This window comes from Prunus persica, chromosome G1 (assembly GCF_000346465.2).
Source record: "Prunus persica cultivar Lovell chromosome G1, Prunus_persica_NCBIv2, whole genome shotgun sequence".
Lineage (NCBI taxonomy): Eukaryota > Viridiplantae > Streptophyta > Magnoliopsida > Rosales > Rosaceae > Prunus > Prunus persica.
This window is the reverse complement of record NC_034009.1, coordinates 17,621,240-17,649,238: the sequence shown is the minus strand read 5'-3', so window position 1 is coordinate 17,649,238 and position 27,999 is coordinate 17,621,240. Positions and strand designations below refer to the sequence as shown.

Here is a 27,999-nt window from a genome sequence, read left to right as displayed (position 1 = left end):
CTTTGGCCAAAATATTGTTTTCTTCCCACTTCGCTCATTGTAAAAGATACACTTCTGATCTGATTCCACTAGAACATTAAGATTTAGCAGTCAAGATGGTAGGTACCAATGCAAATGAGGTTCCAACCAATTATGACAGAAAAAGTGAACTAAAAGCTTTTGATGACACCAAGGAAGGTGTTAAAGGTCTTGTTGATGCTGGGATCACTGTGGTTCCTAGAATTTTTCATCAACCACCAGATCAGTACTCCATCAACAACTTTGATTCAGAAGCCACCCAGTTTAGCGTTCCAGTCATAGACCTTGAAGGCCTTGAGTTCGGTAGACCAACGAAACGCAAGGAGATTGTTACAAAAGTTGGAGAGGCATCAGAGACTTGGGGATTTTTTCAAATTGTGAATCACGGAATACCTATTGATGTTTTGGAGGAGATAAAGGATGGGGTACGTGGGTTTTATGAGCAAGACACTCAAGTGAAGAAACAGTTTTACACTCGTGATCACTTCAAACCTGTGGTCTACAATAGCAACTTTGATCTACACAGAGCACCAGCGTGTAATTGGAGGGATACTTTTATGTGCTACATGGCTCCTAATCCTACTAAGGCAGAAGACATGCCAGAAGTATTCAGGTATATGACAAGGAAACTTATAATTCTCTGCTATCATTAGAAAGTTTATGATGGTATTAATTAATTTGATTCAGATTCCAACCTTCTGGATGAGTTAATTAGATGATATGATTTGTCCAACTTAATGATAAGTTTGATGTACATTGATCTCACTTCGGATACGAATCACCCATCTGGGTTTTATATATATGGGTAGACAGCATCACCAAACAAATGGTATTTTTGTGCTGAGTAGCAAGCACCTAGCTAGCCCATGACAAGTGGTATTAGAGCAGGCCTAGTTCCTTATTTGTTATGGCCTGTGACGAAGCTGTATCGTGTCCGGGAGGGGTAGAATGTCCCAAACATGAGTAAGTAGGCCCTTTGCCTTTTCAAAGGTTTATACATGAGTAAGTAGGTGACATCTGACAGTAGGCCCTTTGCCTTTTCTAAACATAAATCAAAAGCCATTCAGCTCACCATTTTGGTTAAATGCCTGGCTCTACAATTTTTAATTGAATCATATATATATATGACAACTTCATGTGCTTTTCTGTGTTTTGACATTTGTAGAGACATACTTATTGAGTACTCCAAGCAAGTAATGAAACTGGGGAAGTTGTTGTTCGAGTTGCTTTCGGAGGCTCTTGGACTAAAACCAAGTCACTTGAATGACATAGATTGTAGTTTAGGGCTTGTGCTTGTAGGCCATTACTATCCCTCATGTCCACAGCCAGAGTTAACTCTGGGGACAAGCAAGCACGCTGACAGTGACTTTATCACAGTCCTTCTGCAAGATCATATTGGCGGTCTCCAAGTTCTTCATCAGAACAAGTGGATTGATGTACCTCCTGTTCCTGGGGCTCTAGTAGTTAACATTGGAGATCTTCTACAGGTAAGTACAACTATTCTTCTTCTTCTTCATTTTGTTTTCTTTAATTGAAAGGGAGATGTTATTTATACTACTTAAAAGGGAGTAGGCTGTAGTAGTATATACTATTACTGTACTAGAATATGTCTCAAATTCTTCCATCGGGTTTCCTCATTGGTTGAGTTGGGTTGCAGCTTATATCAAATGAAAGATTCAAGAGCGTAGAGCACAGGGTACTGGCGAACCGTGTAGGTCCAAGAGTATCGGTTGCAAGTTTCTTTACCACAGGTATGCAACCATTGGAGAGACTCTATGGACCTATCAAAGAACTATTGTCAGAAGACAACCCTCCAAAGTACAGGGATACAACTATAAGGGAATATAATGCCCACTTCAATGAAAAAGGCCTTGATGGGACCTCTGCCTTGACTCATTTTGAGCTTTGAACTTGGAGATTGAGGAGCAGTACCGCCGTGAACAAATATTTGTCAGCCTCTTCTTTAAATTTTCATAAAATCTCTCTGTTGTGGTTAGGCAATAATGTTCATGCAGTTGTTAAGTCATGTTTGCCAGCAAAAGTGGATTGTTTGTACATGCCTGATGCAGGACATATGTCAAAGTAATTAACATAGATGTCTTGGCCTGCTCATTGCAAAAGTGTATTGGGAATATTTGGAGTTCTTTTTTATGTCTTGTGCTCATTGCAAAGTTATATTCTTTGCAAAAATATACACTTCTGATCTGAATCATATGTGTTTAGTCTGATATCCACTATAAATTTAAGCTTTACCAGCAACAAAAATGGTAACTACCAATCCAAATGAGATTCCAACCAACTATGATAGATGTTGATGCTAAAAAATGGTTCAGCACTTTTGAGCCCAACTTAGTGATGTTTTGACCTTTGGCACCTTCTCGGCTTCAGTAGAGCAATCAATCTGCAAGATAGAAAACGCTCGGTAAGCCCTTGGGCACTGGTGTGGTACCGACTGAAGGCTCTCCGATGCTTAAGTAAGAATAAGTACGGAGTGTGTAGTAATCTGGACAGAGTAATGGCTGAATAAACGAAAGTCTCAGTTACCTCCTTTTTGGGACTTGTGCCCTCATTTGTAAGTCTTGGGAGGTGTGGATTTTGAGTGAAACTTCAATGTAGGACTCTTGATATTGCCTGTGGTGGCTCCACGTGTCCCAGCAAGAAAGGATGGGTAAGAGGTCTTGTGTTGCGTTCGGCAGTAAGGGGTGTCGAATACTCCCCTACCGATTGCGTCTTATTTTCCACGTGTGCAAGTTGTTGTGGTGATGACACGTGTCTGTGGTTCTAGGTTCTGTAGTTTGGGAGCTTTGGCAATTACCTTCAGTAGGCTACTGCTACATCGAAGGAAGGTCTCTTTGATAGATGAGAATGCAGTCATTGGTACCTAAGGTTTATCAAAAGTGTACTATCTTCAGCAGGTTATAGGTTTGTCCGCGCGCTGGTCCTCTAGTGCCCGGTATGCTCAGTTGATATAAGGGGATATAAGGGGTCGGTGGGTGCCAAAGCTTGTGGTGGGTCGCCGAAGATGGTTTATGACAGGTTGACAGAGCTACGCTTAGAGTTGAAGTATTCGGCTTTGGCATGGATGACAGCTTGCTTCATTAATTTGATATAAGTGTTCCACGAGTTGCTTTGGACTAGGTAGTGTAGTTGGGTGTGAAATAATGATTTCGTGCTTGGCATGGCATGTCGCTCGGCATGTTTTAATTTTATCGCCCTTGGGAAAGGCTGCAATGTTTAATTTTGGCATGGGCTTTGTAGAGCCGGTATATCTTAGCATGATGAATTATTTATTTAGCATGACACGTGAACTGCAATTCGCATGTGGCAAGTTTTCGTGTACTCCGTTTTTCTTAATAGAGTGTCGTTTTGGGCTGATAATTTATTTAGGCCCAACCATGGATTTTTTGGGTCTCAACAACTGATTAACCCAAACCAGACCGATCGCTGTTCACAAGCCATATATTATTAAAAGGATATACCCTCATGAGATAAGATGAAAGAGAAAATGGGTAAACCCTTCAAAATCTACTCACATTTCTCTAAATTAAATCTTTGTCAAATCCCTCTCTCTCTCTTGGTCATCCACTTTCCAAGAGATATCAATTCGGGTCTCTCTCTCTCTCTCTCTCTCTCTCTCTCTCTCTCTCTCTCTCTCTCTCTATAAGTATAAATTAAGGGTGGACATTTAGACCGAGAACCCAACAAACTGGGCGAACCAAATTGGTCGGGTTGTTTTGGTCCCTTTTTTTAATTTAATTTCGGTTTCAACCTAAACCAAACCGGTTGATCGGATCCAATTTATAATTTGATGTTTTGAAATTGACCGGTTTACCTAACCAAACCGGTCACTGTTCACAAGCCATATATCACAAAAAATATATATCCTCATGTGATAAAAAGAAATGTAATTAAGTAATCGGAATACACGAAGAAACAAGATTAGGAGAGAAGTTGAATCTTCCCTTTTCTATTGTTACTATAGAATGAAATAGTAATGAAATGTACAGTTTTAAACTCGTGTTTCAATATGGCTATAAAATTAAATTCTCTGATTGATTTGTTCCCGATAATTTTTTTAATAAGGAAAATTATGAAAAGAATTTGTTGGAAATAATGCCCAAAAAAAAGCCCATAGAATTGGACCCCAACAAAAAAGAAGGCCCATAGAATTGGAAAGGTAAAGTCATTTGCTTGTCAAAGTGAAGTCGTTTTGTCCAAGAAAACAGAGAGAGAGAGAGAGAGAGAGAGAATGGTAGATGAAGAAGAAGATGGAGGAGACGAGCTCACGCTGGCTGCCTTCGTTCCAAATTAATTACAGGTTGTTCTTTTTCTTACTTTTATTTTTTAGGCAAAATTCACATTAGGGGTATTTTAGTAAATTAACGCTTCTTTTGAAACCAGCTTAGGGTTAGCATTTGCAACGGTAAGTTAAACCGCGTTAAAGCAGAGTTGGGTTTCCTAATAGCTTTAGGAATGATATCCTAATAGCTTTAGGAATGAAATCCTATAAATACATTCTCTTCCCTTCAATTTCATTTTCAATTTCAAACCCATCTCTCTCTCTCTCTCTCTCTCTCTCTCTCTCTCTCTCTCTCTGTTGTTCTCTGCTTTCTTCTCTCTACTCTGTGCTCGCTTTCTGCTCTCTACTCTGTGCTCTTTGTTCTCACACTGCTAGTCATGAAGATCAGAGGAGTTTGGGCCCACAACTTCCATCAAGAATTGTCTCAATTCGATCACTGCCTGCACCGCTTCCCCGTCATCTCTTTCGATACCGAATTTCCAGGCTTTCTTCGAGACACTCCCCGAGACGCACTCGAAGATCAACGTTATGAAGATGTAAAATTCAATGTTGAATCCCTCAAATTGCTCCAGTTGGGATTCACTCTGTCCGACGCCCATGGCAACATTGGGGGAACTTGGGAATTCCACTTGTCTGGGTTCAATGAGAAATCTGACCCTCATGTTGTCGCTTCCATTTCTCTACTCAAAAGGAACGGTCTTGATTTTGCGAGACTTGGGCAATTTGGGATTTCTGTTGCGGAGTTTGTGTTCGGGTTTCTGCGTGTCCTTAGAATCCACAGAGGGTTGCATGATTTGACATGGGTTTGCTTTCATGGCCTTTATGACCTGGCCTATTTGCTCAAGCTCTTGACCCAAAAGCCTCTGCCCGATTCAGTGGTGATGTTTGCTAAGGCTCTTGGTGTAGTTTTTGGCACCATTTATGATGTCAAATTCATGGCTCGCTACTGCCGGGGATTCTTTGGCGGTGAAATTGGATTGGCAAGGGTGGCCAAGCTTCTTGATGTGGAGCGTTCCGGTGAAGCTCATCAAGCGGGTTCGGACAGTTTGTTGACTGCCGCTGTGTTCTCCAAGATGAACGCAACGTTTAGGTCTGTGGCTGGGATGTCTCAGGGCTGTTTGTATGGAATTAGCCCAACAATCGTGCGATATTGGCAGCCCGCTCCTGTGATCCTCCGTCGCCCTTGCTTTCCTGTTGCAGCACCTCGTGTCTACGGTGCTCGTCTCATTCATAGTCCTATTCTTCCCACTTATGTACACATGTAGTTAGTTTTGTAAATTCTGATTTTTTGGAGTTGGTGAACAGTCAAGTGACTAGCTGGCTGATCCGTATTCATTTTGTATGTACAACATTTTTTATACCAAAGATTATAATACAATTCTTTAATTTCTGCCAAAATTTCCTTCTTTATTTATTTTTATTGCCAAAGTTTGGGTGGATTCAATTTGCATAGGGTTATGATCTGTCGTGACTCGTATGTTCTGTTTCACTTAATACTCTTTTAAAAACATGTGTTTCTCTATTCTCAAAAGAATAACATGTGTATCTCTATTCTCATAAGAGTATGTTGAAATGGAAGCAATAAATGACACATATTATGCATTTGGCTGCATATGAAGAATATATTATCTTTTTCCAGTGCAGGGAAGGTGCCAAACTATTTGATACTCAGTGATCTTTATTATCATCTAGAAAGAGAGCTTGAAGGCCGTGAAGTCAGTGCTGGACCATTCAAAGAACTCTCTCAGCTCCTTATAGAATCAAATGTTTTTCAGATTTACCAACATGAAGATGATGCTGATCTTTTTATAACCGGAAAAGATGCATACTTGTTTGATCTTAAACGTGTTGAATCACATGAAGGCTGCAAACTCAATGGCGTTGCTTACAAGTTCGAAGCTTTCTGCACTAAGAGCATTAAGAAGTGTCTTGATTGTGTACACGGATGATGTGAGTTGTCTCTTAGACTTTGGAATTGCTTTCAGTTGCGTTCTCAGAGTCAGAAATTTGATATCTATAGCTGCTTTTTATGGTTTAAAATACTTTAAAGCTAATTTTAGTTTAAAAAAATTGTTGATGTCTAATATTTCAAATATCTGATTTCTCATTTCAAAGTTTTTGAAAGTTAAGCAGTATTAGTGATAGCTCAGTTGATGAACACTGTGCTGCACCTTGCCATGTCTAATTAGGGTGCTGAAGAATGAAGCAAAAACACTAGGACCTAGAGCTAGAATAAAACTCTCATGATATATCAAGTTTCCTATCGTCAAAACTGGGGTATGAATGGTATAAGCATTTAATTGTACCAGAAGAATACTGATTTTATTTTGAAATACAGCTGTAATAATTTTCTAATGAGTGTGACGAAGTCATTGCATTCCATCTAATCAAGAATATGATACGAAAAACTGAGTTGTTGAGGTTTTAACATATAGTGAAGGCCCCAATATTGTGTTGGAAGAAATCACATGATCTAAACAGAGTTGCTTCTCTATCTTATGATGTATGCGCATAAAAGTCTGTCTTTGTCTGTTTGCATTCTTGTACTAAAAACATCAGGTTCTGGCAGCTCTTGCTTATGTTGCTTCTCTCAGCAGTGGAGTTTAGTTGTCATAAGTCACATTTGGTTGGGGCAAGAGATATGATATCTGTTGAGACCTGGCTAAAATATCTAATGTGAGTCTTGGTCTACTACCTATTCTCTGTAACTGTATTGCTACTGCTGAGCATGGGACCCTCTCCATAAATGCAATGGACTTGATACTGAGAAATTCTTAACTCCCAACACTTGGTTCCTCATTATACAAAATCACCTCCAGCTTCAGCATGTTATTCTGAAGCTTCAAGATAAGAACTCTCTTGAATCTGTGCCCATTATAATGAAGTTCTTTTTTACTGTTGCCCGTGTGAGGCATGGTGCCGAAATGCTTATTAATTATAGATTTCTCTCGTCTCTCAGACTCTTGTTTGCTACTTGGACGGTAGGTCTTCTTACGTTTGTATTAATAAGAGAAATCCAAACTCAACTGAAAAAATTGAGAAGCCTCAGCAAATTTGGGGACTTGGTTTGGCAGTCATCACAGATATGGTTCAGTCTTTACGAGACAGTTCTGCTTGTTCTGATGTTGTGGAGAATGTAATACCTCACTTCTTTTCAGAGAAAGCCTATATGATTTTTTACTATCTGAGTGCTCCAGTCTTCCCATCTGATGGTCATGACAAGAAAAGACCTCAGGCTCAGCAGAGAAACTTCTCTTACTGATCTTTAAAGAAACTGAGCACACTCTCATTCTGATGTGCGTGCTAGCAAAACATTGGAATTCATGGGTTAAGGCCATGAAAGAAATGGACTCCCAGCTGAGAGAGAAAAGTATCCATCTTTTGGCCTGTATCTTACGGGGAACTCAACACCTTGGAGAATCTTCGAGTCTTAATGCTCCTCTTGTATGTCTTCCTATCCTTAAAGAGGAATTCAATGGCTGCAAGAAACCATCATTTGTCGACAGTAGAAGAGGATGGTTTGCTCTTTCACCATTCAGTTGTGTGTCAAAACCAAAATTCTCTGCCGTTTCTACCACAACTGCACTGGCTATTAAAATTCAATCAACTGAAAATAGTGTATCTCAGTCATACTTATCCGACACTAATGTCCTTCAGATCTACAAAATTACTTTTCTTCTTTTGAAGTTCCTCTGTTTACAAGCTGAGGGTGCTGCTAGAAGGGCAGAGGAGGTGGAGTTTGTTGATCTTGGCCATTTTCCTGAGCTTCCAATGCCTGAAATCTTACATGGCTCACAGGTAACATGACAATTTTTATTCTTTAATTATTATTTTTTTTTGGCTAATCTTTTAAGATCTTGAGATGTCCCAAGGTGTGGCTTTGATTTGTTTCATTATGCAAAAAGTTTCTGGTCTTCAAAATACTGAAAATTAAGTGTCGAGGTGACTTTCATTTTTGAGGTTGATATGTTATCTCTGATTCAGGATCAAGCAATTACCATTGCTACAGAGCTGTGTGGGGATTAAAGATCAAATGAGATTCAAATGGAAGTGCAGACTATCTGTTGTTTATTGCTACAAATAATGGAGATGGCCTTGCACATGGAACTTTGTGTTCTACAAATATGTGGCATATGACCTGTGTTAGGGAGTTAGGAGGATTTTTCAAAGAACTTTTAACAACAGGTAAATGCCATGCTTTCTCCTAGATATATTTTGTAGCGACGGAGAGACATGCTTTCCTCAAATCATCTGTGAAGTCCTTGAAACAAATAACGTCGGTTATCTATCCCAGATTGTTACAGGCCGAAGAGTTTTTGTGAGATAAATTCTTGTGCGTATAGGTGAAAACTTAAAACTGCAGGCTTTGTAGATGAAACTGAGAGAAGAAGAGAAATGGCAAAGCATTCTCTGGAGAGATACACTCATTAGTATGAATGTCGGGCAAGAAATCAGTTGGTATTCACAATTCTCTTTTCAAAATTTCGTCTGTTTGTTCTGCTATGCTTTGAATTCATTCATTTCTTTTCTAGCTATGTATTTTTTTGTTTGGGTCAACTACATAAAAGTGTGGAAGCCTCCTGAATTTGTAGTATTTGCCTGTGCATTGTTCTTCTGTTTTATGGATTTAATTGTCTAAGCCTTAATGTTGCTCTTGATGGACCTATACAAATGTCCTATTCTCGTTTAATTATTCACTAAAATCTTTTCGGTCTTCCTTGGGAGTCGAGGCGAAAAGTTCTTGCGGATTTGCATCAAATGCAAACTGTTAATGTATCTGTACTTGCAGAAAAAAAAAAATTCTACATGCGCACCTACACACAGACATGGGTTCATGTGTTTGCTATCTTCATTCTTCAATGGAGTAGATGGTAACAAATGTGTTCAAAACACAAATAATCTTAGTACTCATCTTTCTACTGTACTGTGGAACTAGAACCATATTTAAAACTTTTTGCAGATTTGGAATGTCATGGTGTATGGAACGTTCTACTTATTTCATTCATAGATCCAATGCTACAAATTAAGTTTAGTTTAAGGTTAACAACACGAACATGAGGTTTACCTTTAGATTTCAGAATTTAGAGGTGTAGTTGTGTTTGTACGGAAACCCCTTCATGTGAACTGATAGCCTGAATTTAGAGGTGTTACTTCCCTAGCTATCATGGAATAGTACTCTGTATTAACTTTATTCATATCCTGGGTATTTTTTTCTCAGATGGAGAAGCTTAGTGACATACAGCGAGGACCTGAGTCTCAGCTCAAGTTCATAATGATACCTGGCAGGTGGTGAACTACCGTAATTTTTGTTAGATATCTAAAAATTTATTTTCCTTTAAATATATGAAAGGAATTATAGTGCACAGTGTAGCTATAAGATCAGATTAGATTTGCTTAGCCATGGAATGCTGACAAATTTTGTTTTGCCTCTGTCTTCCATGTTAGTAGATTGTTGAGTGTAGGAGAGTGCTGAAATGGACTTTGTTGATGCTCTTTTTGGGAGGGGGTCAACTTAAAGAGAAGTAGGTAGTCTTCAACAGGGGAGAAGGTAAGGACCTTTGGTAAGGGAAGAGCCTGCAGAAGACAAAGTAGGAGAAGCAGTCATTAAGCTTCGGACATCGGTGTGGTGCCAGCCGAAGGCTCTCCGATGCTTAAGTCAGCTAAGAGTGGTAAATTTGGCAAAGTAATAGTAAAAGTGAGAAAGTAGTTACCCCATTTACTAGGATATTGCTACCTATTTATAGGGAAGTGAAAGTGGGAGGTTTGCACAAAGTTTCGATGTGGGACTTTGTGCAAGTTGCTCTGGTGGTGACACGTGTCTTTGGAGATTAGGTTCAGCAGTTGGGAGCTTTGGTAGTCGGGAGCTTCGGCAGGTGGCCGCCGCTTCGGAAGAGTCTCTTTCTTCTGCAAGGAGGAAGGCGTGTCTGCCTTGGTGCTAGTCGTTTTGATGCTAGACATGCTTGGTTGATTATGGTGTAAACATACTTATGCTTATGGGTACTACCTTCCTGAGCATGAGCATGCAAAGAGGCAATTTTTTTGAGTGCTTGCAAGGTATAAACTGTGTGTGTATATTAGCAGCAAGTAGTTAGGAATTGTCTTTTGTGTTTTCTGAAATGTGTAATTCTGCTTTTCTCTTGAGGTGAGGTAGTGCTGGTTTGGAAAGGCTTCATCAGTGTGCATTGTTAAAACCGCAGGAGGTTCCTGAGTGTGTGAGATCTGTATTTGATGATATTTGTATAACTAGCATAGTTCAAAACCTTGCAGATAATAATTGGATCACAAAGATTGTACTTTTATATCGAGCTCTATCGAACTCTGAGTTCTTAAATATGGAGCAAATTTCGCAGAAAACAAAAGTACATAGACAACGGTCAAGATGAAAGTGCAGACGAGCATAAAAAGAAGGTGGTCACCATCCCTGATGACTTGGGAGAAGTTTGAGAGTATCTTATTCACTTGATCGTATTCATCTGTTTGTGTTGGAACTATAACACTAACAGATGGCTGCTGAACAAATCATTTTAGCTCGATTTTCTCAGTTCATCAATTATGGTGCGCAGAGTGAGGCACTAGAAGTTATGCCATGGTGCTTTCCATTGTCATCATTGATTGAATAAGGACCTTAGATGTAAGTGTCTCTGTCCTTTTACTTTCATTTATTTTTATATTACTCTATTTACTTAAGTTTACAATGTAAATAAGGAAGTACCTCCTTTTGGATTCAAATAAAAGTACTAGAAAATCAAATTCTCACCAAATCAAAATATGAAAAATTGGTTTTTAATGCAAAATACGATTTAGGCTAAAAATGATGGCTCTTTAAGTCAATGTATATTTCATATGTTTCTCTATTCTCAAAAAAAAAAAAAAAAAAAAAAAAAAAATGTGTATCTCTCATAAGAGTATGTTGAAATGGAAGCAATAAATAACACATATTATGCATTTGGCTGCATATGAAGAATATATTATCTTTTTCCAGTGCAGGGAAGGTGGCAAACTATTTGATACTTAGTGATCTTTATTATCATCTAGAAGGAGAGCTTGAAGGCTGTGAAGTCAGTGCTGGACCATTCAAAGAACTCTCACAGCTCCTTATAGAATCAAATGTTTTTCAGATTTACCAACATAAAGATGATGCTGATCTTTTTATAACCGGAAAAGATTCATACTTTTTTTTATCTTAAACATGTTAAATCACATGAAGGCTGCAAACTCAATGGCGTTGCTTACAAGTTCGAAGCTTTCTGCACTAAGAGCATTAAGAAGTGTCTTGATTGTGTACACGGATGATGTGAGTTGTCTATTAGACTTTGTAATTGCTTTCAGTTGCGTTCTCAGAGTCAGAAATTTGATATCTATAGCTGCTTCTTCTGTGTGTCTGTCTCTATGGCCGTGAAGTCGTGAAGTCGTCGTCGCCGTCGTCGAGCCTAGATCTCCGTATGTCCTCTCTTTCGTTTTCTTTTTCCTTCTTCTTCTCTTTGCCTACATTTCTCCCTTGATTCTTCTGCGCTTCTTCACGATCTAAGAGCATAAGCTGTTTAGGGGTTCAATTTTCGTTTTAAATTTCTGGGGTCATCTCATCTGGATAGAGTAATGGATGCAATATTATAATCATACGGATGAGTAATTGTTTCTTGAAATTTCTTTTGTAGACAACAAGATCACCATCAAGGACGCCAAGCAGCGGATGACAGAAGTTTTCCGAAGTTCATCTAATCGACCCAGAGAGATTGAGCAGCTGCTGTCCCTGCGTGATGATGAGAAGGTGGCGGGTGAGTTCATAGTGACTCAGTTGTAACTTGTACAACAGAACAAGGTAATGCGTAATGGACGAGCCTGGCAGCCGGGTACATATTCTAATGCGCAGTGATAATAGGTTGGTTTGTATTTGAAGAGAAGAAACTTACCACTTTCCGATCCGGTGTCTTTACTAATCTAATCTCCTCAAAATTTTAACCAAATCATACAATGAGTTCAAAGCTTAACTTTAAGGCTCGTAAGAATCGGGTTGCATTCGAAAACTAGATTCGGAGAGGTAATTAAGTAATCGGAATCCACTAGATTAGAAGAGAAGTTGAATCTTCCCTTTTCTATTGTTACTACAGCATGGAATAGTATTGAAATGTACAGTTTTAAACTCGTGTTTCAATATGGCTATAAAATTAAATTCTCTGATTGATTTTTAATTAGGAAAATTATGAAAAGAATTTGTTGGACATAATGCCCAAAAAAAACCCCATAGAATTGGACCCCAACAAAAAAAAAGGCCCATAGAATTGGAAAGGAAAAGTCATTTGCTTGTCAAAGTGAAGTCGTTTTGTCCAAGAAAACAGAGAGAGAGAGAGAGAGAGAGAGAGAGAGAGAGAGAGAGAGAGAGAGAGAGAGAATGGTAGATGATGAAGAAGATGGAGGAGACGAGCTCACGCTGGCTGCCTTCGTTCCAAATTAATTACAGGTTGTTCTTTTTCTTACTTTTATTTTCTAGGCAAAATTCACATTAGGGGTATTTTAGTAAATTAACGCTTCTTTTGAAACCAACTTAGGGTTAGCATTTGCAACGGTAAGTTAAACCGCGTTAAAGCAGAGTTGGGTTTCCTAATAGCTTCAGGAAAGAAATCCTAATGGCTTTAGGAATGATATCCTTATAGCTTTAGGAATGAAATCCTATAACCTTCTCTTCCCTTCAATTTCATTTTCAATTTCAAACCCATCTCTCTCTCTCTCTCTCTCTCTCTCTCTCTCTCTCTCTCTCTCTGTTGTTCTCTGCTTTCTTCTCTCTACTCTGTGCTCGCTTTCTGCTCTCTGCTCTGTGCTCTTTGTTCTCACACTGCTAGTCATGAAGATCAGAGGAGTTTGGGCCCACAACTTCCATCAAGAATTGTCTCAATTCGATCACTGCCTGCACCGCTTCCCCGTCATCTCTTTCGATACCGAATTTCCAGGCTTTCTTCGAGACACTCCCCGAGACGCACTCGAAGATCAACGTTATGAAGATGTAAAATTCAATGTTGAATCCCTCAAATTGCTCCAGTTGGGATTCACTCTGTCCGACGCCCATGGCAACATTGGGGGAACTTGGGAATTCCACTTGTCTGGGTTCAATGAGAAATCTGACCCTCATGTTGTCGCTTCCATTTCTCTACTCAAAAGGAACGGTCTTGATTTTGCGAGACTTGGGCAATTTGGGATTTCTGTTGCGGAGTTTGTGTTCGGGTTTCTGCGTGTCCTTAGAATCCACAGAGGGTTGCATGATTTGACATGGGTTTGCTTTCATGGCCTTTATGACCTGGCCTATTTGCTCAAGCTCTTGACCCAAAAGCCTCTGCCCGATTCAGTGGTGATGTTTGCTAAGGCTCTTGGTGTAGTTTTTGGCACCATTTATGATGTCAAATTCATGGCTCGCTACTGCCGGGGATTCTTTGGCGGTGAAATTGGATTGGCAAGGGTGGCCAAGCTTCTTGATGTGGAGCGTTCCGGTGAAGCTCACCAAGCGGGTTCGGACAGTTTGTTGACTGCCGCTGTGTTCTCCAAGATGAACGCAACGTTTAGGTCTGTGGCTGGGATGTCTCAAGGCTGCTTATATGGAATTAGCCCAACAATCGTAAGATATTGGCAGCCCGCTCCTGTGATCCTCCGTCGCCCTTGCTTTCCTGTTGCAGCACCTCGTGTCTACGGTGCTGGTCTCATTCATAGTCCTTTTCTTCCCACTTATGTACACATGTAGTTAGTTTTGTAAATTCTGATTTTTTGGAGTTGGTGAACAGTCAAGTGACTAGCTGGCTGATCCTTATTCATTTTGTATGTACAACATTTTTTACAGCAAAAGATTATAATACAATTCTTTAATTTCTGTCAAAATTTCCTACTTTATTTCTTTTTATTGCCAAAGTAAATGGGTTATATTTGACCTAGTTTCTGACTCGGATACAAGAAACTTGAATCTTAAGCTCTTGTTTTGAATATGAAGAATGTGACCTTGGAATTGCAAGTCTCTTTAATGTTCTGTCTTTAGGTCTTTAGTTGTAGAGAATTTCCCTTGATCCCCCTTCCCCTCTCCGCAAAATGTAAACACCAATCATTTTGTATAAACAAACTATTTTCTACAACTACTTTTTCGCCTTTCTTTCCACCATTTTCTGAACATCCATAGTATTTTAATCCCATGATAATCTGTTTCTTGCCATAATCTGCTGCTAGATGTTTTATCTTTCTTTCCATTGCACACCACCTTGCATATTTGAATTTTGCTGGTATGCTTTCTGCTTGCTTTTTTTCCCTTCATGGAAATTAAGAGTTTTTTGAAATCATATCTGATTAATGAATAATAGCATTGTATCATTCACATTGAGAATAGAAATATTGTTTGAGGAAACAAATGCTAATGGGCCTGGCTTTATTTTAAAATATCTTTTTAAAACCTGAGACCATTTTTGGCCCGTCGACCAAAATTGGGTACAAACAGAATGTTGGGCAAGAAATCAGTTGGTATTCACAATTTTCTTTTCAAATTTTCCTCTGTTTGTTCTGCTATGCTTTGAATTCATTCATTTCTTTTCTTAATGTTATAGTACCCTGGCTATGTATTTTTTTTTTTGGGTCAACTACATAAAAGTGTGGAAGCCTCCTGAATTTGTAGTATTTGCCTGTGCATTGTTCTTCTGTTTTATGGATTTAATTGTCTAAGCCTTAATGTTGCTCTTGATGGACGTATATAAATGTCCTATTCTCGTTTAATTATTCACTAAAATCTTTTTGGTCTTCCTTGGCACTCGAGGCAAAAAGTTCTTGCGGATTGGCATCAAATGCGAACTGTTAATGTAAGTATCTGTACTTGCAGAAAAAAATTTCTACATGCGCACATACATACAGACATGGGTTCATGTGTTTGCTATCTTCATTCTTCAATGGAGTAGATGGTAACAAATGTGTTCAAAACACAAATAATCTTAGTACTCATCTTTCTACTGTACTGTGGAACTAGAACCATATTTAAAACTTTTTGCAGATTTGGAATGTCATGGTGTATGGAACGTTCTACTTATTTCATTCATAGATCCAATGCTACAAATTAAGTTTAGTTTAAGGTTAACAACACAAACATGAGGTTTTATGTGTTTTCACTTTGGACCTTTAGATTTCGGAATTTAGAGGCGAAGTTGTGTTTGTACGGAAACCCCTTCATGTGAACTGATAGCCTGAATTTAGAGGTGTTACTTCCCTAGCTATCATGGAATTGTATGGGTTCTCCACAAACCAGAGTCGGGCCTATTCAATGTTTCCATTCGTATTCTTGTACTTAACTTCTGGTTGCAACGAAGTCCAAGCTAAAGATTTTGTCACTTTCTTAGGGTTTGATGATCACTCACCTGTGACAATGGTCTAGAACATAAAAGATTTATTTAAAATGTTGAAAACAATTAAAAACATAAAATTAATAGTGCATCTGTAATAAAATTAATCAACCCAACCATTAAAACATTTCTCAAATGCAACTCCAAAAAACGAAAAACACAAAAACAAGGTGACACTACTTCTTCAAAATTAGTTTCTTCCACGGCATAAGGGAAATACACATGATATTCTTCTAAGTTCTTGTGCCCTAATATCCTTGATTAAGAGTAAACTTGGAACATAAGTATCCACATATTTGTCAAGATAACAATGCACCGGTAACGTAACTCTGGGTTCGTTGATCTGCTTCATTTGAAGATTGTATATAGCCAGATATTGGCATCGACCATGCTTTCGGTACTTCACAAGGAGTTCATCATTCGTTTTAAAGCCCAACGGTACAGGAGATGTAATAACCCAAACCAAAAATTCATAATTAAGGAATATTTTATTTTGTGAAAAGACAATTTCGCCCTTGGAATATTTTATTAAGAAAAAGGTGACTTTTTGATCGAGAAGGAATTTGACAATTCTACTTACACCGTTGCGTAAAGCACGGTGAAATGAGTTCATAGACACGTAGTGGGCCCGAATCGGAGTTGTAGCAAGAGAGTTATGGTCAAAAGAGTCTCAGTGGCATAACTGTAAATATTTCAAAATTGGATTTATAAAAACCTGCTCAGCTCTCTCTCTCTCCTCGCGCCGACCTCCCTCCCTCTCCGCCCCTCCTCCTTCTTCAGCTTGTAACTCCGACCACCGACCACGACTGTGAGCGAGGCCGGTACCAAAACGACCGGGAAGACGTCCTCTTCCTTCCCCGACCCTTCCCCGCCGGCGACGTGACCTGCGCTGGCGGAAAATCACGCCGGAACTGACGATGCTCACCAGATCTTCAAGTCGCTCGTTCTCCCTCAATTCTTCTCCAAATTTGTCGAGTAAGGCACCCGGGACTAGGCAGGCCCTCAAGAGAGACCTTCAGGAGGTCTAGCTAGCTCGGACCAAGAGTGAGTGGACTTTCTTTCATAAATGATTTTATATAAATGAGTTTTATTATTTGATCTTGAATAAGTTTTATTAATTGTGATTTTTCCTAGTATGCTTGTGAAGTTAAATATCTTATTTATATGCTGCTTAGTTGATATGCTAAAGAGTTACAGAAAGCAGAGTTTGAGATTTATATCAGATAAAGTGGCAGTACAGTTTCAGATTTAACAGAAATGCATAGATTTATCAGATTTTTTAGAAACCTTATATTTTCTGATGATAGCAGAGTTCTTGACTTAATAAACATTCAGTTCTTCAACAGATTTTCCAGAAATGTTATATATTTTAAACCACCGTGAGTACTCATCTATGGTTATTACCCTCAGTTATGCTGATGTCTACCGACATCCAGTTTACCCTTAGTTTTGTCAGTGCACTTGACATTTGCCTCACGAGTTTCGGGATCGCTCGGACCGTGGGTGCCAGGATTTGCTGCTCGGATTGACTTGATGTCCCGAGACCTGCCAGGATTTGCGGCTCGGATTGACTTGGTGTCCCAAGACCTGCCAGTTTGCGGCTCGGATTGACTTGGTGTCACCGAGACCTGCCAGGATTTGCGGCTCGGATTGACTTGGTGTCCCGAGACCTGCCAGTATTTGCAGCTCGGAGTGACTTGGTGTCACCGAGACCTGCCAGGATTGCGGATCAGGCTGACTACGGTCCCCTGTATCCTGCTGGTTGCGGCTCGGGTTGACTGTGTGTCACCGAGACCTGCCAGCGGATCAGGCTGACTATAGTCCCTTGTATCCTGCCAGTTTGCGGCTCGGATAGACTGTGTGTCGCCGAGACCTGCCAGGGGAATTGACGGAATTACAGGGGTACATCCGAGTGGTAGTTGTAATTGATTGCAGTGCTTTTAAGTAAGGTTTGAGTACATTGCTTTTATGCAAGTTTGAGTACAGTGTTTTTATGCAAGTTTTAATTTCAGTGCTTTCAGGCAAGTTTTATCTTGAATACGTTTATATATATTTATATAGATATATAAATACCTTGATTTCAGCATGTGAATGCCATGAGTTTAGTATACTTCAAATACAGAGTATATATTCAGTTTTACTTAATTATTTTTACAATGGAGGTTAGTATATTCTTAGGATACTTTATGAACCTTTATTTTTGTCCACTCACATTTTCAAATGTTTTGCGCCCCCAGGCTCTAGCGTGCACAGGAAATCCACCACCGGGCCATCTCGCCTTCCTCACTTCATTGTTACAAAAGTGTTGGTTGGTAAAAAGGTTCATTCCTCTGTAAACTATTAGAATTGCTCTGATATATTGCCCTAGAGTGAGATTGGAACTTTTGGCATGTATATTGAAGTGCTGGTAGTTGGTTGTGTGGATATTTTGCTCGTTCTGACAGGTGGAAATTTTGGGATTGAGCAAATTACAGGGGAGATTCTACCGAATTTTCGGCAGGAGTCAAGGTTGAAATTTCAATTAGAAGGGCAATTAGGTCAATTGTGCCCGAGATTCACCAAGTGTCGGACACGCACAGGGTTCGACTCGAATTCCAAAGCGGAATTTAGTTCGGGTCCTGTCAGGAGACCTTCCAGGAAACCTAAGAAGCACGGGCACAGATACGGATACGGCGATACGATACGACACGACACGGGGATACGACAAATCTCCAAAAACTAGGATACGATACGTCATGGATACGGTAATTAAAAATTTATATTAAAATATAATAATAACAATATATATAATTTAAAACATATTTTAATTAACATAAAAATTCAAATTCATCAATCAAATTCAAATTTAAACTCTAGAAAAATTAAAAAAACAAAACAAAAATTTCAATCAACTACAATATTTGTAATGTCTTCTCCAGTAAATAAAGCAACCTCCAATGATGGTTCATCTAGAGAAAGGTTAGCAATTTCAAGTATCCCAACACCTTCTTCACCCAAGTTATCAAATCCATCTCCTCCAATATCCCTCATTTGAGTAACACGTTCTTTGTAGCTTGGGCTCTTCCTTGATAAAAGACGAAGATTATTATGCACAAATACCAAGTCTTCAGCTCTTTGGGGTGTTAACTTATTTCTTCTTAAAGAGTGAATGAAACTATATGTACTCCAATTTCTTTCACAACACGAGGAGGAACAAAGTTGTCCAAGTAGCTTCAAAGCTATGGATTGGAGATTTGGTGTTGAAGATCCATGAACAATCCACCACACCATTAGTTCCATGTGAAACCTATCATTCATAGCATCAATAGCTCCAAAGTCATCTAAGCACATTGGAAAAGAGGCATACTCCACATTGATATTTCTTCTAGCCCGATCATCTAAAAAGTATTTCTCAAGACATTTTTTTCTTTCCCTTATAATCTCGGCATCTTGGTGTGGAGCAACACGACTAAGATCCTCTTGCAGCCATTCTGGACTATAAAACCTAAAAGTAAAGTGTGATATTATTTTATAAAATTATCACAGTATAAAAAGTAGATTAAATACTTTAAAAGGAAATAAGGACATAATACTTACTTAGGATTTAAAGAATGTGCCAAACAATGGAATGGTGTGCTACTCTTAGTCCATCGCTCTAGTATAATTTGATACACCACATCAAAAAAGTCGCTTTCTTCATGCAGTTGCTTGTGCTCTTTCCTATAGATAGCTGTCTTCACCTTCTCTATCATGGTATCCCACCACTCATAAACCAAATGAAGAGAAGGTTTGTCTGTGTCAGTCATCCTAATCATCTCATATATAGAAGCTGTAAAGGAAAGTATATAATCAATCTCATCCAAAAAGTATTCATCTAATATCTTTTCCTTCACTCTTCTTGCTTGGCTAACATCATCCTCTTTATATAAAGACCAGTTTGGACTAATCACCATTTGTTCTAGACCTTCCTTTACTTCCTTAAATCTTCTAATCATCACAAGTGTAGACGCAAACCTTGTTTCAGCAATAGAGAGCAGCTTCAATTTGCAGTGGTCCTTATACATAGTCAATCTCATATTATGGTTCACAATAAAAATTTTTATGGACCCAACATCAGCAGCAATCTCTGAAATCCAACTACATTTATCATACCAATCGTCATTTGGTTTTGGTGAACATATGCTCTTCAAAGCAAGATTAAGAGTGTGAACCACACATGGTGTCCAAAAGATATTGGGATATCTAGCCTCAACAAGTAATCCAGCAGCTCTACAAACTGGTGCATTGTCAGTGATTACTTGAACCACATTTTGATAACCAATTTCCTTAAAGGCATCGATAAGAAAGTTGGCAATACAATGTTTGTCCTTGTATTCTCCGTCACAATTAATTCCCTTCAAGAACATAGGTCCGCTTTCACAAGTTGCCATAATGTTAACAAGTGGTCTTCTTTGTGAATCTGTCCACCCATCGCTGCACACACTTGCACCTTTAGTGCTCCATGTACTCTTGATTGGTTGTAAACATCGCTCAATGTGCCTCTTCTCTTGTTGCAAAAGAGTAGTTCTTAGTGCATTGTAACCTGGTGGAACATATCCTGGAAGCGTAGAAGCACGAAAATAGGAGTCTCGATAATGTGGATTCCTTGCCAAGTGGAAGGACAATCCACCTGTATAAAACATTCTTGCAACTTCAGCATCACATTGTTCTCTAGCCTCATTTTGAAAAGCTCTATCAAGGGGCCCATTCATTCCCTTTCTCTTCTTTTCCTCAACATTAGACACAGAAGAACAAAGTAAAGAACTAGTATTAGGCAAAGACACTTGTCTTGGAGCTGCACTTTTCAACCGGTGTTCACATTCTCTCACAAGTTTTTTCGTTTCTGCAAAAACTTCATCAGTAACCTTTTTGCAAGGTGCAATCCCGTCGCCCGATATTTTCGACAAATGAAACTTGACTCTAGAGTAGGAGCCTTTGTAAGTATTATGACAATAATTGCATTCAAACATAGTATTTCCTCCTCCTTTTCCTAACTTGTCAAGTCTTTTAACATACTTTCATAATGGTGCATGATCATCTATCTCGATCATTATTATCCGGATAACTCATGTTCCTGAATATAAAAAAAAAATTCAACATATTAAATATAATATTATTTAATTACCTAACCACAATTTTCTTTTTTTTTATAACAAATTGGTTGTCACGTGGAAGGGAGGGAGGTGGAACATGTGAACTTGTAGGTATACCATGTGATAATTTGAAATATAATAATAATATTAATAATAAGAGAACCTCTAACTAACAGATCAGTTGTGCCATTAATAATAATAATAATATGAAATCTAGGAACGTGAACTTGCTGGCAGAGCAACTTGGTAAAAAATATAATATAATATATATACATATGTGTATAAGGGCAAAATACAAAGCTGGACCAGAGAACACTAAAGAGAGAGAGACAGAGGCGAACATACCGACGACGGCTCCAAAAACACAGAAAGAGCATATTTTATATTGAACCACGACCACCAGATGAAGACAAATTGAAGAACCAGGCTTCTTTTATTTTTTGGTGAAGAAGAAGATGAATTGATGGGTGGTGGTATGGTTATGCCCATATATTTATATAAAGAAGATGAAGATCTGTCGGAATTAGGAAAAGATCTTCAAAGTTTCAAAACAAAACAGGTATCCCGTGTTGTTCAGGACTTCCTAGTTATGTCAAATTCTATTTTTTTTTCGAAATTATTTCCTAAATCGTATCTTCAAATTGGGATACGTAACAGATACGCGTATCCCTTTGTGATTGACCGTATCCGTTGACTCGGATACGTATCCCGTGTGTATCTCAGTGTATCCTCTGCGTATCGTGTCTCCGTGCATATCCGACACGGGATACGCTGGTCTCCGTGCGTATCCGTGCTTCTTAGCAGGAAACCAAACAATGTGCAGCTTGTTTAAACACTTTTCCTGGAGAACCCATACGTCGACGCGGTAGTCTAGCTCACTTTTCAATAAGAAAATTGACTCATTGTAAGGCTGAATGTCATTGGAAATATCAACATTAAGGCTCTCCCAAATAGCCTCTGGCAGTAACACTTTCAAATACCTCACTGCCGGTATCTAACAACACAAGATGAAAGATATAATCCTTTTCCGCTCGCATAATCCAGTATGCTACCCCATTAGAAACTGCATGTCCAAAACTCCAATCCATGGAAATTATCCAAGTAGGAAGTACACCAATGCTCTTCCAAGAGTGTGTACTTAAACTGTAAACCTCCACTTCAATGTAGTGCTGCCGATAAATCGTTACTAACCTCACTACTTTATAGTCGTTGTGCTCGGGGTTGAACCCGAATGCAAGAACACAGTGATATTCGGAATTGGGAGGGCAAGAAAGGTTGGTGACTGGAAGGCCGACATATTTCATTATTGATGGGTTACATATGCTTACAGTACTATTCAAATCCGGACTGTTAGATGATAGACAATCTAAGCATCTTGCCTTAAATGTTTAATTAAAGAAAATGGAATGGCGAATTTTGGGCTTGCCATCAATGTTAGTGTTTTGTTGTTCAACCTGGATTTTTGTGTATTGTTCTGTTTAGACAGAAAAGAAGAAAATGAAGAATGCTATTGAATAACTGTTCTGCTTGCTCACAAGATCTGTGAGCAAGGCTTTTGTATATTCTCAATGTAAGTAAAAATGAGCTCACACGGCATGTACTACATGACCGTTAGCTCTGAGCTGGATTCACACAAGCATCAGTGAATCTCAGCCATCCATCTGTCTTAATTCTAGCTCTTGGCTATTTTAGCTTTTACATGTTTGAAGCCTTACACTTGTCATCTTCTAGGACTAAGTGAATACACAATTAACACTATAGGCTTAAAACTAAATCAGGCTCCCTACTTACAATTCTACACTTCCCTTTAAGTTTTGAGCTGATTTCACACCAAGTTTGTCTATGAGATAGCAGAATTGATCTTTAGCCAATGACTTTGTGAAGATATCTGCCAGCTGCTCATTTGTAGGACAGTAAATAAAGTTAATGATTCCTTCTTGCAAGGCATCCTTGATGAAATGATACCTTCGATCAATGTGCTTAGTTTTCTGGTGAAACACAGGGTTTTTTGTGATAGCAATAGCAGCTGTATTGTCACAATGTAGTGGGGTAGCTTCAGCCTGAAATTCACCAAAGTCGTCCAAAACAAATCTGAGCCAAATTTCCTGTGCAGTTGCTTCTGAAGCACTGATGTATTCTGCCTCTGTAGTAGAAAGGGCAACACAGTTTTGTTTGACTGATGCCCAAGCAAAAACACCACTGCCAAAAGAGAAAGCATACCCTGAAGTGCTCTTACTGTCATCCACTGAGCCACTCCAGTCACTATCACAGTAGCCAATTAACATTGCATTCCTTCCTTTCACATACTCCAACCCATAATCAAGTGTCCCCAACCCATAATCAAGTGTCCCGTGAATATACCTGAGAACTCTTTTAGCAGTCCTATAATGCTTATTAGTAGGACAATGCATAAATCTAGCAAGTAGACTAGATGCATACATTATATCGGGTCTTGTAGCTGTGAGATATAGCAAGCTTCCCACAATCTTCCTATATTACTCTTCATTTGCTGGACCACTTCCATCTTCTTTGCTTAACTTCTCAGTTGTAACCAAAGGTATGGAGACAGGTTTGCATTCATGTAGGCCAAATTTGCTCAACAAAGATGCTGCATATTTCTTTTGGTGAAGAAAAATGCTAGTGTGAGTTTGAATGACTCCCATTCCTAAAAAATGATGCAAGAGCCCCAAGTCTGTCATTTCATATTTCACCATCATGTCTTTCTTGAACTCCTCTAACATTGACTGACAACTCCCTATATAAACAATGTCATCTACATAGATGGACACTAGAATTTCTGCCTCTCCCCTGGTTTTGGTATAGAGATGGCCTCACTTGGACTTTTGGCAAAACCATATTGAGCAAAGTAGGTGTCAATCTCACAGTACCAAGCTCTTGGTGCCTGTTTTAGGCCATAGAGAGCTTTATGAAGCTTGTACACCTTATCTTCACTCCCCTTGACCACAAAACCATCCGGTTGATCTACATACACCTCCTCTTCCGAAACACCATTTAGGAAGGCAGATTTGACATCTAGTTGATACAATTTCCAATTCTTTTGTGCTGCCAATGCAACTAGTGTGCGGATTGTATCAAGTCTAGCCACTGGTGCAAAGGTCTCATTGTAGTCAACACCTGGTTTCTGAGCATAGCCTTTGGCAACTAGTCATGCCTTGTTTTTCTGTACTGAACCATCAAGGTTTAGCTTGGTTTTGAACACCCACTTAACTCCAATTATAAGTTTATCGGCTGGTCTGTCCACCAGCTCCCATGTTGCATTTTTGTCAATCATTGAAAGTTCATCCTTCATTGCTTTCATCCAAGATTCATCTTTAGCAGCTTCATCAAATTTTTCTGGTTCCATAATACAAAGATTGCATTGAGCTAGAACATCATCCATATTTCTCCATTTTAATGGAGTGTGATCAAAAGCTTGAGTATTTCTCATGCTGCTACTTAAATCACTTGTTCTTGGTGATTGAAAGTGATCATGACCTCTAGAAGGTGTCACTTGAGATGAACCATTAGACAGATCATATTGTTCTTCATGATTAATCACACTTCCTTGTTTATCAGACATTTGTTTCCAATCCCAAGCTGCATTCTCATCAAACACAACATCCCTTGAGAGTAAAATCTTCTTAGTAGCAGGATCATACACTCTATAACCTTTTTCACAGATTGCATATCCCACAAAAATACCCTTGGTGCTTTTTGCATCTAACTTCTACCTCACTTTAGTTGATATGTGTACATAACACACACAACCAAATATTTTGAGATGAGCCAGACCTGGTTTTCTCCCACTATATGCCTCAAATGGTGTTTTATCTCCAAGTGCCTTAGTAGGGCACCTATTTATCAAGTAGACAGATGTATGCATAGCTTCTGCCTACAGATAGTAAGGCAATCCTTTCCCATGAAGCATTGCTTTTGCCATTTCCACCACAGTCCTATTTTTTCTCTCCACCACTCCATTTTGTTGTGGAGTATAGGCCATAGAGAGTTGTCTTTGAATCCCTTCAACTTCACATAACTTGTTGAATTCACAAGATGTGAACTCTCTTCCCCTGTCACTTCTCAAACATTTCACCTTAAAAACACTTTGCAATTCTACCATGGACTTGAATTTTCAAAAACAATTCAATGCATCAAATTTGTATCTGAGAAAATAGACCCAAACCATTCTTGTACAGTCATCTATAAGGAGCATGAAATACTTGTTGCAAGCAATGGATTCATTTTGCATGGGTCCACACAAATCCACATGAACTAGCTCAAGAAGATTGCTTGCTCTCCATGCTTGGTTCTTTGGAAACCATTCTCGATGCTGCATTTCAAACTGACATCCATCACAGACTCCATCAACCTTTTCCATGAATGGCAGTCCATGCACCATATACTTCTCTTTGAGTTGACTTAGTCCTTTTTAGGTGCAGATGACCCAACCTTTTGTGCCATGTCCAAGTAGAGTTAGACACACTTGCCTTTAGTGCAATATGATCATTAGGTAATAGTGCCAAGGGATAACACCTATTCCTTTTCATCTCTACTTTGATTACAAGACATTCTAGTGAAGGACCTTCAAAGATGCTGCACAATTTTCCTCCAAATACTAGATAGTAACCGTGTTCATCCATTTGGCCTACACTTAGTAAATTCTTTTTCAATCCGGGAAGATACATCACTTCCTTGATATACTTTCTGCCTTTGGTAGTATCAATTGCCAATGTGCCCATTCCAGCTACATTCACAAGCTCACCATTTGGCATTTGCACCTTGCCTACCACATTTGTTCTAATATCTATTAGAAAACTCCCATTTCCAGTCATGTGGTTGCTACACCCACTGTCTATATACCATTCTCCAGTAACATTTGTGGCAGCAATAGTACTGTTGGCATAGAATAGGTTTCCAGTCACTTCCATTTGATTTGCAGAGTTTGCTTTCTGCACATTCTTGCCTGCAGTACACTCCCTAGCCAAATGTCCAAATTTATCACAATTGTAACACTTAGGCTTTCCCTTGTATCTGCATTCACCAAAATGAAATTTAGAACATACTTTGCACTATGGTTTTGAACCTTCTTGACCCACTGTTGATGATGAGTTCTGTGCAAAATTGGTGTGTTAAGGCTTGGAATTTGATTCCCATGGTTTGCCTTTTGGATTCCAATTTTTTTGAGACTTAGATTGACCAGATTGATAACCTCCCTTGGTCTGGCTTTTTGGGATTCACAGAAAAGGAGGCAAATGCCTTCTCAGCTGTATCAGTATTATGCAGCTCAAATCGTTGCTCTTGACTCTTTAGAATGGCAATGACTTCCTGTAGATCTACTGTTTCCAGACTTTTTGTATTCTCAATCACCAGACAAATAGGATCATAAACCTTATTTAAGCTAATTAGAACCTTTTGAATGAGCCTTTCATTAGATAGAGATTCACCATATGTTTTCATTTGATTAATCAACTCATTCAAACGGGTAAGATATGCAGACAGAGATTCATTTTCATGCATCCTAGTATACTCAAACTCACGTCTAAGGTTTTGAAGCTTGACTGACTTGACATGGTCACCACCATGATATTCTCCATATAGCAGATTCCATGTCATTTTAGCTGAATCAGCATTAGCAATGCGAGGGAAGATCTGATCAGAAACTGAGTTCTGAATAATCCCCAGAGTTTTTGCATCCTTCATAAGAATCGCAGCCATCTTCTCATCATCTTCCTCTGTAGATGCTTCCTCAGCTGCCTTCTTCTTCTTCGATTCTGGAATCGTAATTCCTTTCTCCACCAGAGCCCACAACCCATATGACTTGAAGATGGTTATCATCTTGATTCTCCAGAACTTATAGTTCTCACAGAAGAGGATCGAAGTTCTTACTTCTGAGCCTCCAGATCCAGACATTACTAATCTCAAATAACCACAACCAACTTGTTTCAGATATCAAATGGGCTCCAACCAATTGCCACGAGCTTGAGTGAGCACAGATTTAGCTTGATTTCACAGATTTGAAAAACGCCCAGATTCAATCGATTAAACCTAGCTCTGAGGCCATGTTAGTGTTTTGTTGTTCAACCTGGATTTTTGTGTATTGTTCTATTTAGAGATAAAAGAAGAAAATGAAGAATGCTATTGAATAACTGCTCTTCTTGCTCACAAGATCTATGAGCAAGGCTTTTGTATATTCTCAATGTAAGTAAAAATGAGTTCACACGGCATATACTACATGACCGTTAGCTCTGAGCTGGATTCACACAAGCATCAGTAAATCTCAGCCATCCATCTGTCTTAATTCTAGCTCTTGGCTATTTTAGCTTTTACATGTTTGAAGCCTTAGGGCCAGTTTGGCATTGCTGTGCTGTGAAAATAATCGCTGTCAGATTTGCTGTGAGAGAAATCAGCTGTGAGAAAAAGCAGTTTGGCGTTTGGTAGAATTTTGTTAAAAGTATTGTTGGTATTGATTTTATGCATAATCAAAAAATGATTGCCGCATAATCATTAAACCCAGCGCCTCTTCGAAACTGATTCCTGCATAATCAAAAGATGAAAGCAGCTAATTAGCTGCTTTCCCTTATAGCTTTCTCTCACAGCAATTTTTAATAATAAGTGATTTTCTCACAGTTTACCAAACGGGTTGGGTTTCTCAAAATTTTTAAAAAATCACTTATTACCCCAAATAAGCAATGCCAAACGGGCACTTACACTTGCCATCTTCTAGGACTAAGTGAATACACAATTAACACTCTAGGCTTAAAAGTAAATCAGGCTCACTACTTACAATTCTACATTCAGTGCACTGAAGGCCAACTAGAAAAGTATGGTTAAGGTTTTTGACATAACTATTAACATTTCTGCCAATAAAACTCGAGCTTCCAATCAAATCACTCCATGACTTGCAGACACACATAAACGGAGCAAGGGATTTTGCCGGTAGTCTTAGTAGGATGTGGATCAAGATTTCTTCAGGGATGTAAATGGAATTCTCGCTGCTTGTGGACCTCATCCTGAGGAAGATACAATAGAGAAATAAATTAGAAAACAAACTCGGGAAACAAATCTAGACCCAGTGCTATAGGGAAGAAGAAGAAAAAGGAAAGACGTTTGCATCAAGAGGAGATTCTTGTTCATCAAATATTAAAATGTAGACCAGCTTGTAAACAGTTCTTGAACTCTCAAAATCTCATACCAAAACACACATGTAATGTGATAA

General features: G+C 38.9%; 4 protein-coding genes across 4 annotated transcripts; 3 read left to right on the top strand and 1 right to left on the bottom strand.

Annotated features, from left to right (window-relative positions):
• LOC18791238 (1-aminocyclopropane-1-carboxylate oxidase homolog 1) lies at positions 19–2,130 on the top strand. Its single transcript, XM_007226411.2, has 3 exons — positions 19–631; positions 1,184–1,505; positions 1,676–2,130. The coding sequence occupies exons 1-3, from the start codon at positions 96–98 to the stop codon at positions 1,925–1,927; spliced, it is 1,110 nt and encodes a 369-aa protein (XP_007226473.1). The 5' UTR covers positions 19–95; the 3' UTR covers positions 1,928–2,130.
• On the top strand, positions 4,614–5,710 carry LOC18793616 (putative CCR4-associated factor 1 homolog 8). Its single transcript, XM_007224771.2, has one exon. The coding sequence runs from the start codon at positions 4,696–4,698 to the stop codon at positions 5,581–5,583; it is 888 nt and encodes a 295-aa protein (XP_007224833.1). The 5' UTR covers positions 4,614–4,695; the 3' UTR covers positions 5,584–5,710.
• LOC18792868 (putative CCR4-associated factor 1 homolog 8) lies at positions 13,111–14,122 on the top strand. The gene has a single exon (XM_007226789.2). The coding sequence runs from the start codon at positions 13,158–13,160 to the stop codon at positions 14,043–14,045; it is 888 nt and encodes a 295-aa protein (XP_007226851.1). The 5' UTR covers positions 13,111–13,157; the 3' UTR covers positions 14,046–14,122.
• LOC109946578 lies at positions 18,556–20,660 on the bottom strand. The gene is made up of 2 exons (XM_020554861.1): positions 19,249–20,660; positions 18,556–19,156 (listed from the first exon to the last, which is right to left on the bottom strand). The coding sequence occupies exons 1-2, from the start codon at positions 20,658–20,660 to the stop codon at positions 18,556–18,558; spliced, it is 2,013 nt and encodes a 670-aa protein (XP_020410450.1).

Bases quoted from the DNA above. Each gene is read 5' to 3' on its own strand.
- LOC109946578 (XM_020554861.1), bottom strand. From the start codon at position 20,660: ATGTTTGAATGCAATTATTGTCATAATACTTACAAAGGCTCCTACTCT. The intron at 19,157-19,248 runs GTAAGTATTATG...CTTTACTTTTAG, and splicing joins GCACATTCTTTAAATCCTAA to GTTTTATAGTCCAGAATGGC.
- LOC18793616 (XM_007224771.2), top strand. From the start codon at position 4,696: ATGAAGATCAGAGGAGTTTGGGCCCACAACTTCCATCAAGAATTGTCT.
- LOC18791238 (XM_007226411.2), top strand. From the start codon at position 96: ATGGTAGGTACCAATGCAAATGAGGTTCCAACCAATTATGACAGAAAA. The intron at 632-1,183 runs GTATATGACAAG...TGACATTTGTAG, and splicing joins GACATGCCAGAAGTATTCAG to AGACATACTTATTGAGTACT. The intron at 1,506-1,675 runs GTAAGTACAACT...GTTGGGTTGCAG, and splicing joins ACATTGGAGATCTTCTACAG to CTTATATCAAATGAAAGATT.
- LOC18792868 (XM_007226789.2), top strand. From the start codon at position 13,158: ATGAAGATCAGAGGAGTTTGGGCCCACAACTTCCATCAAGAATTGTCT.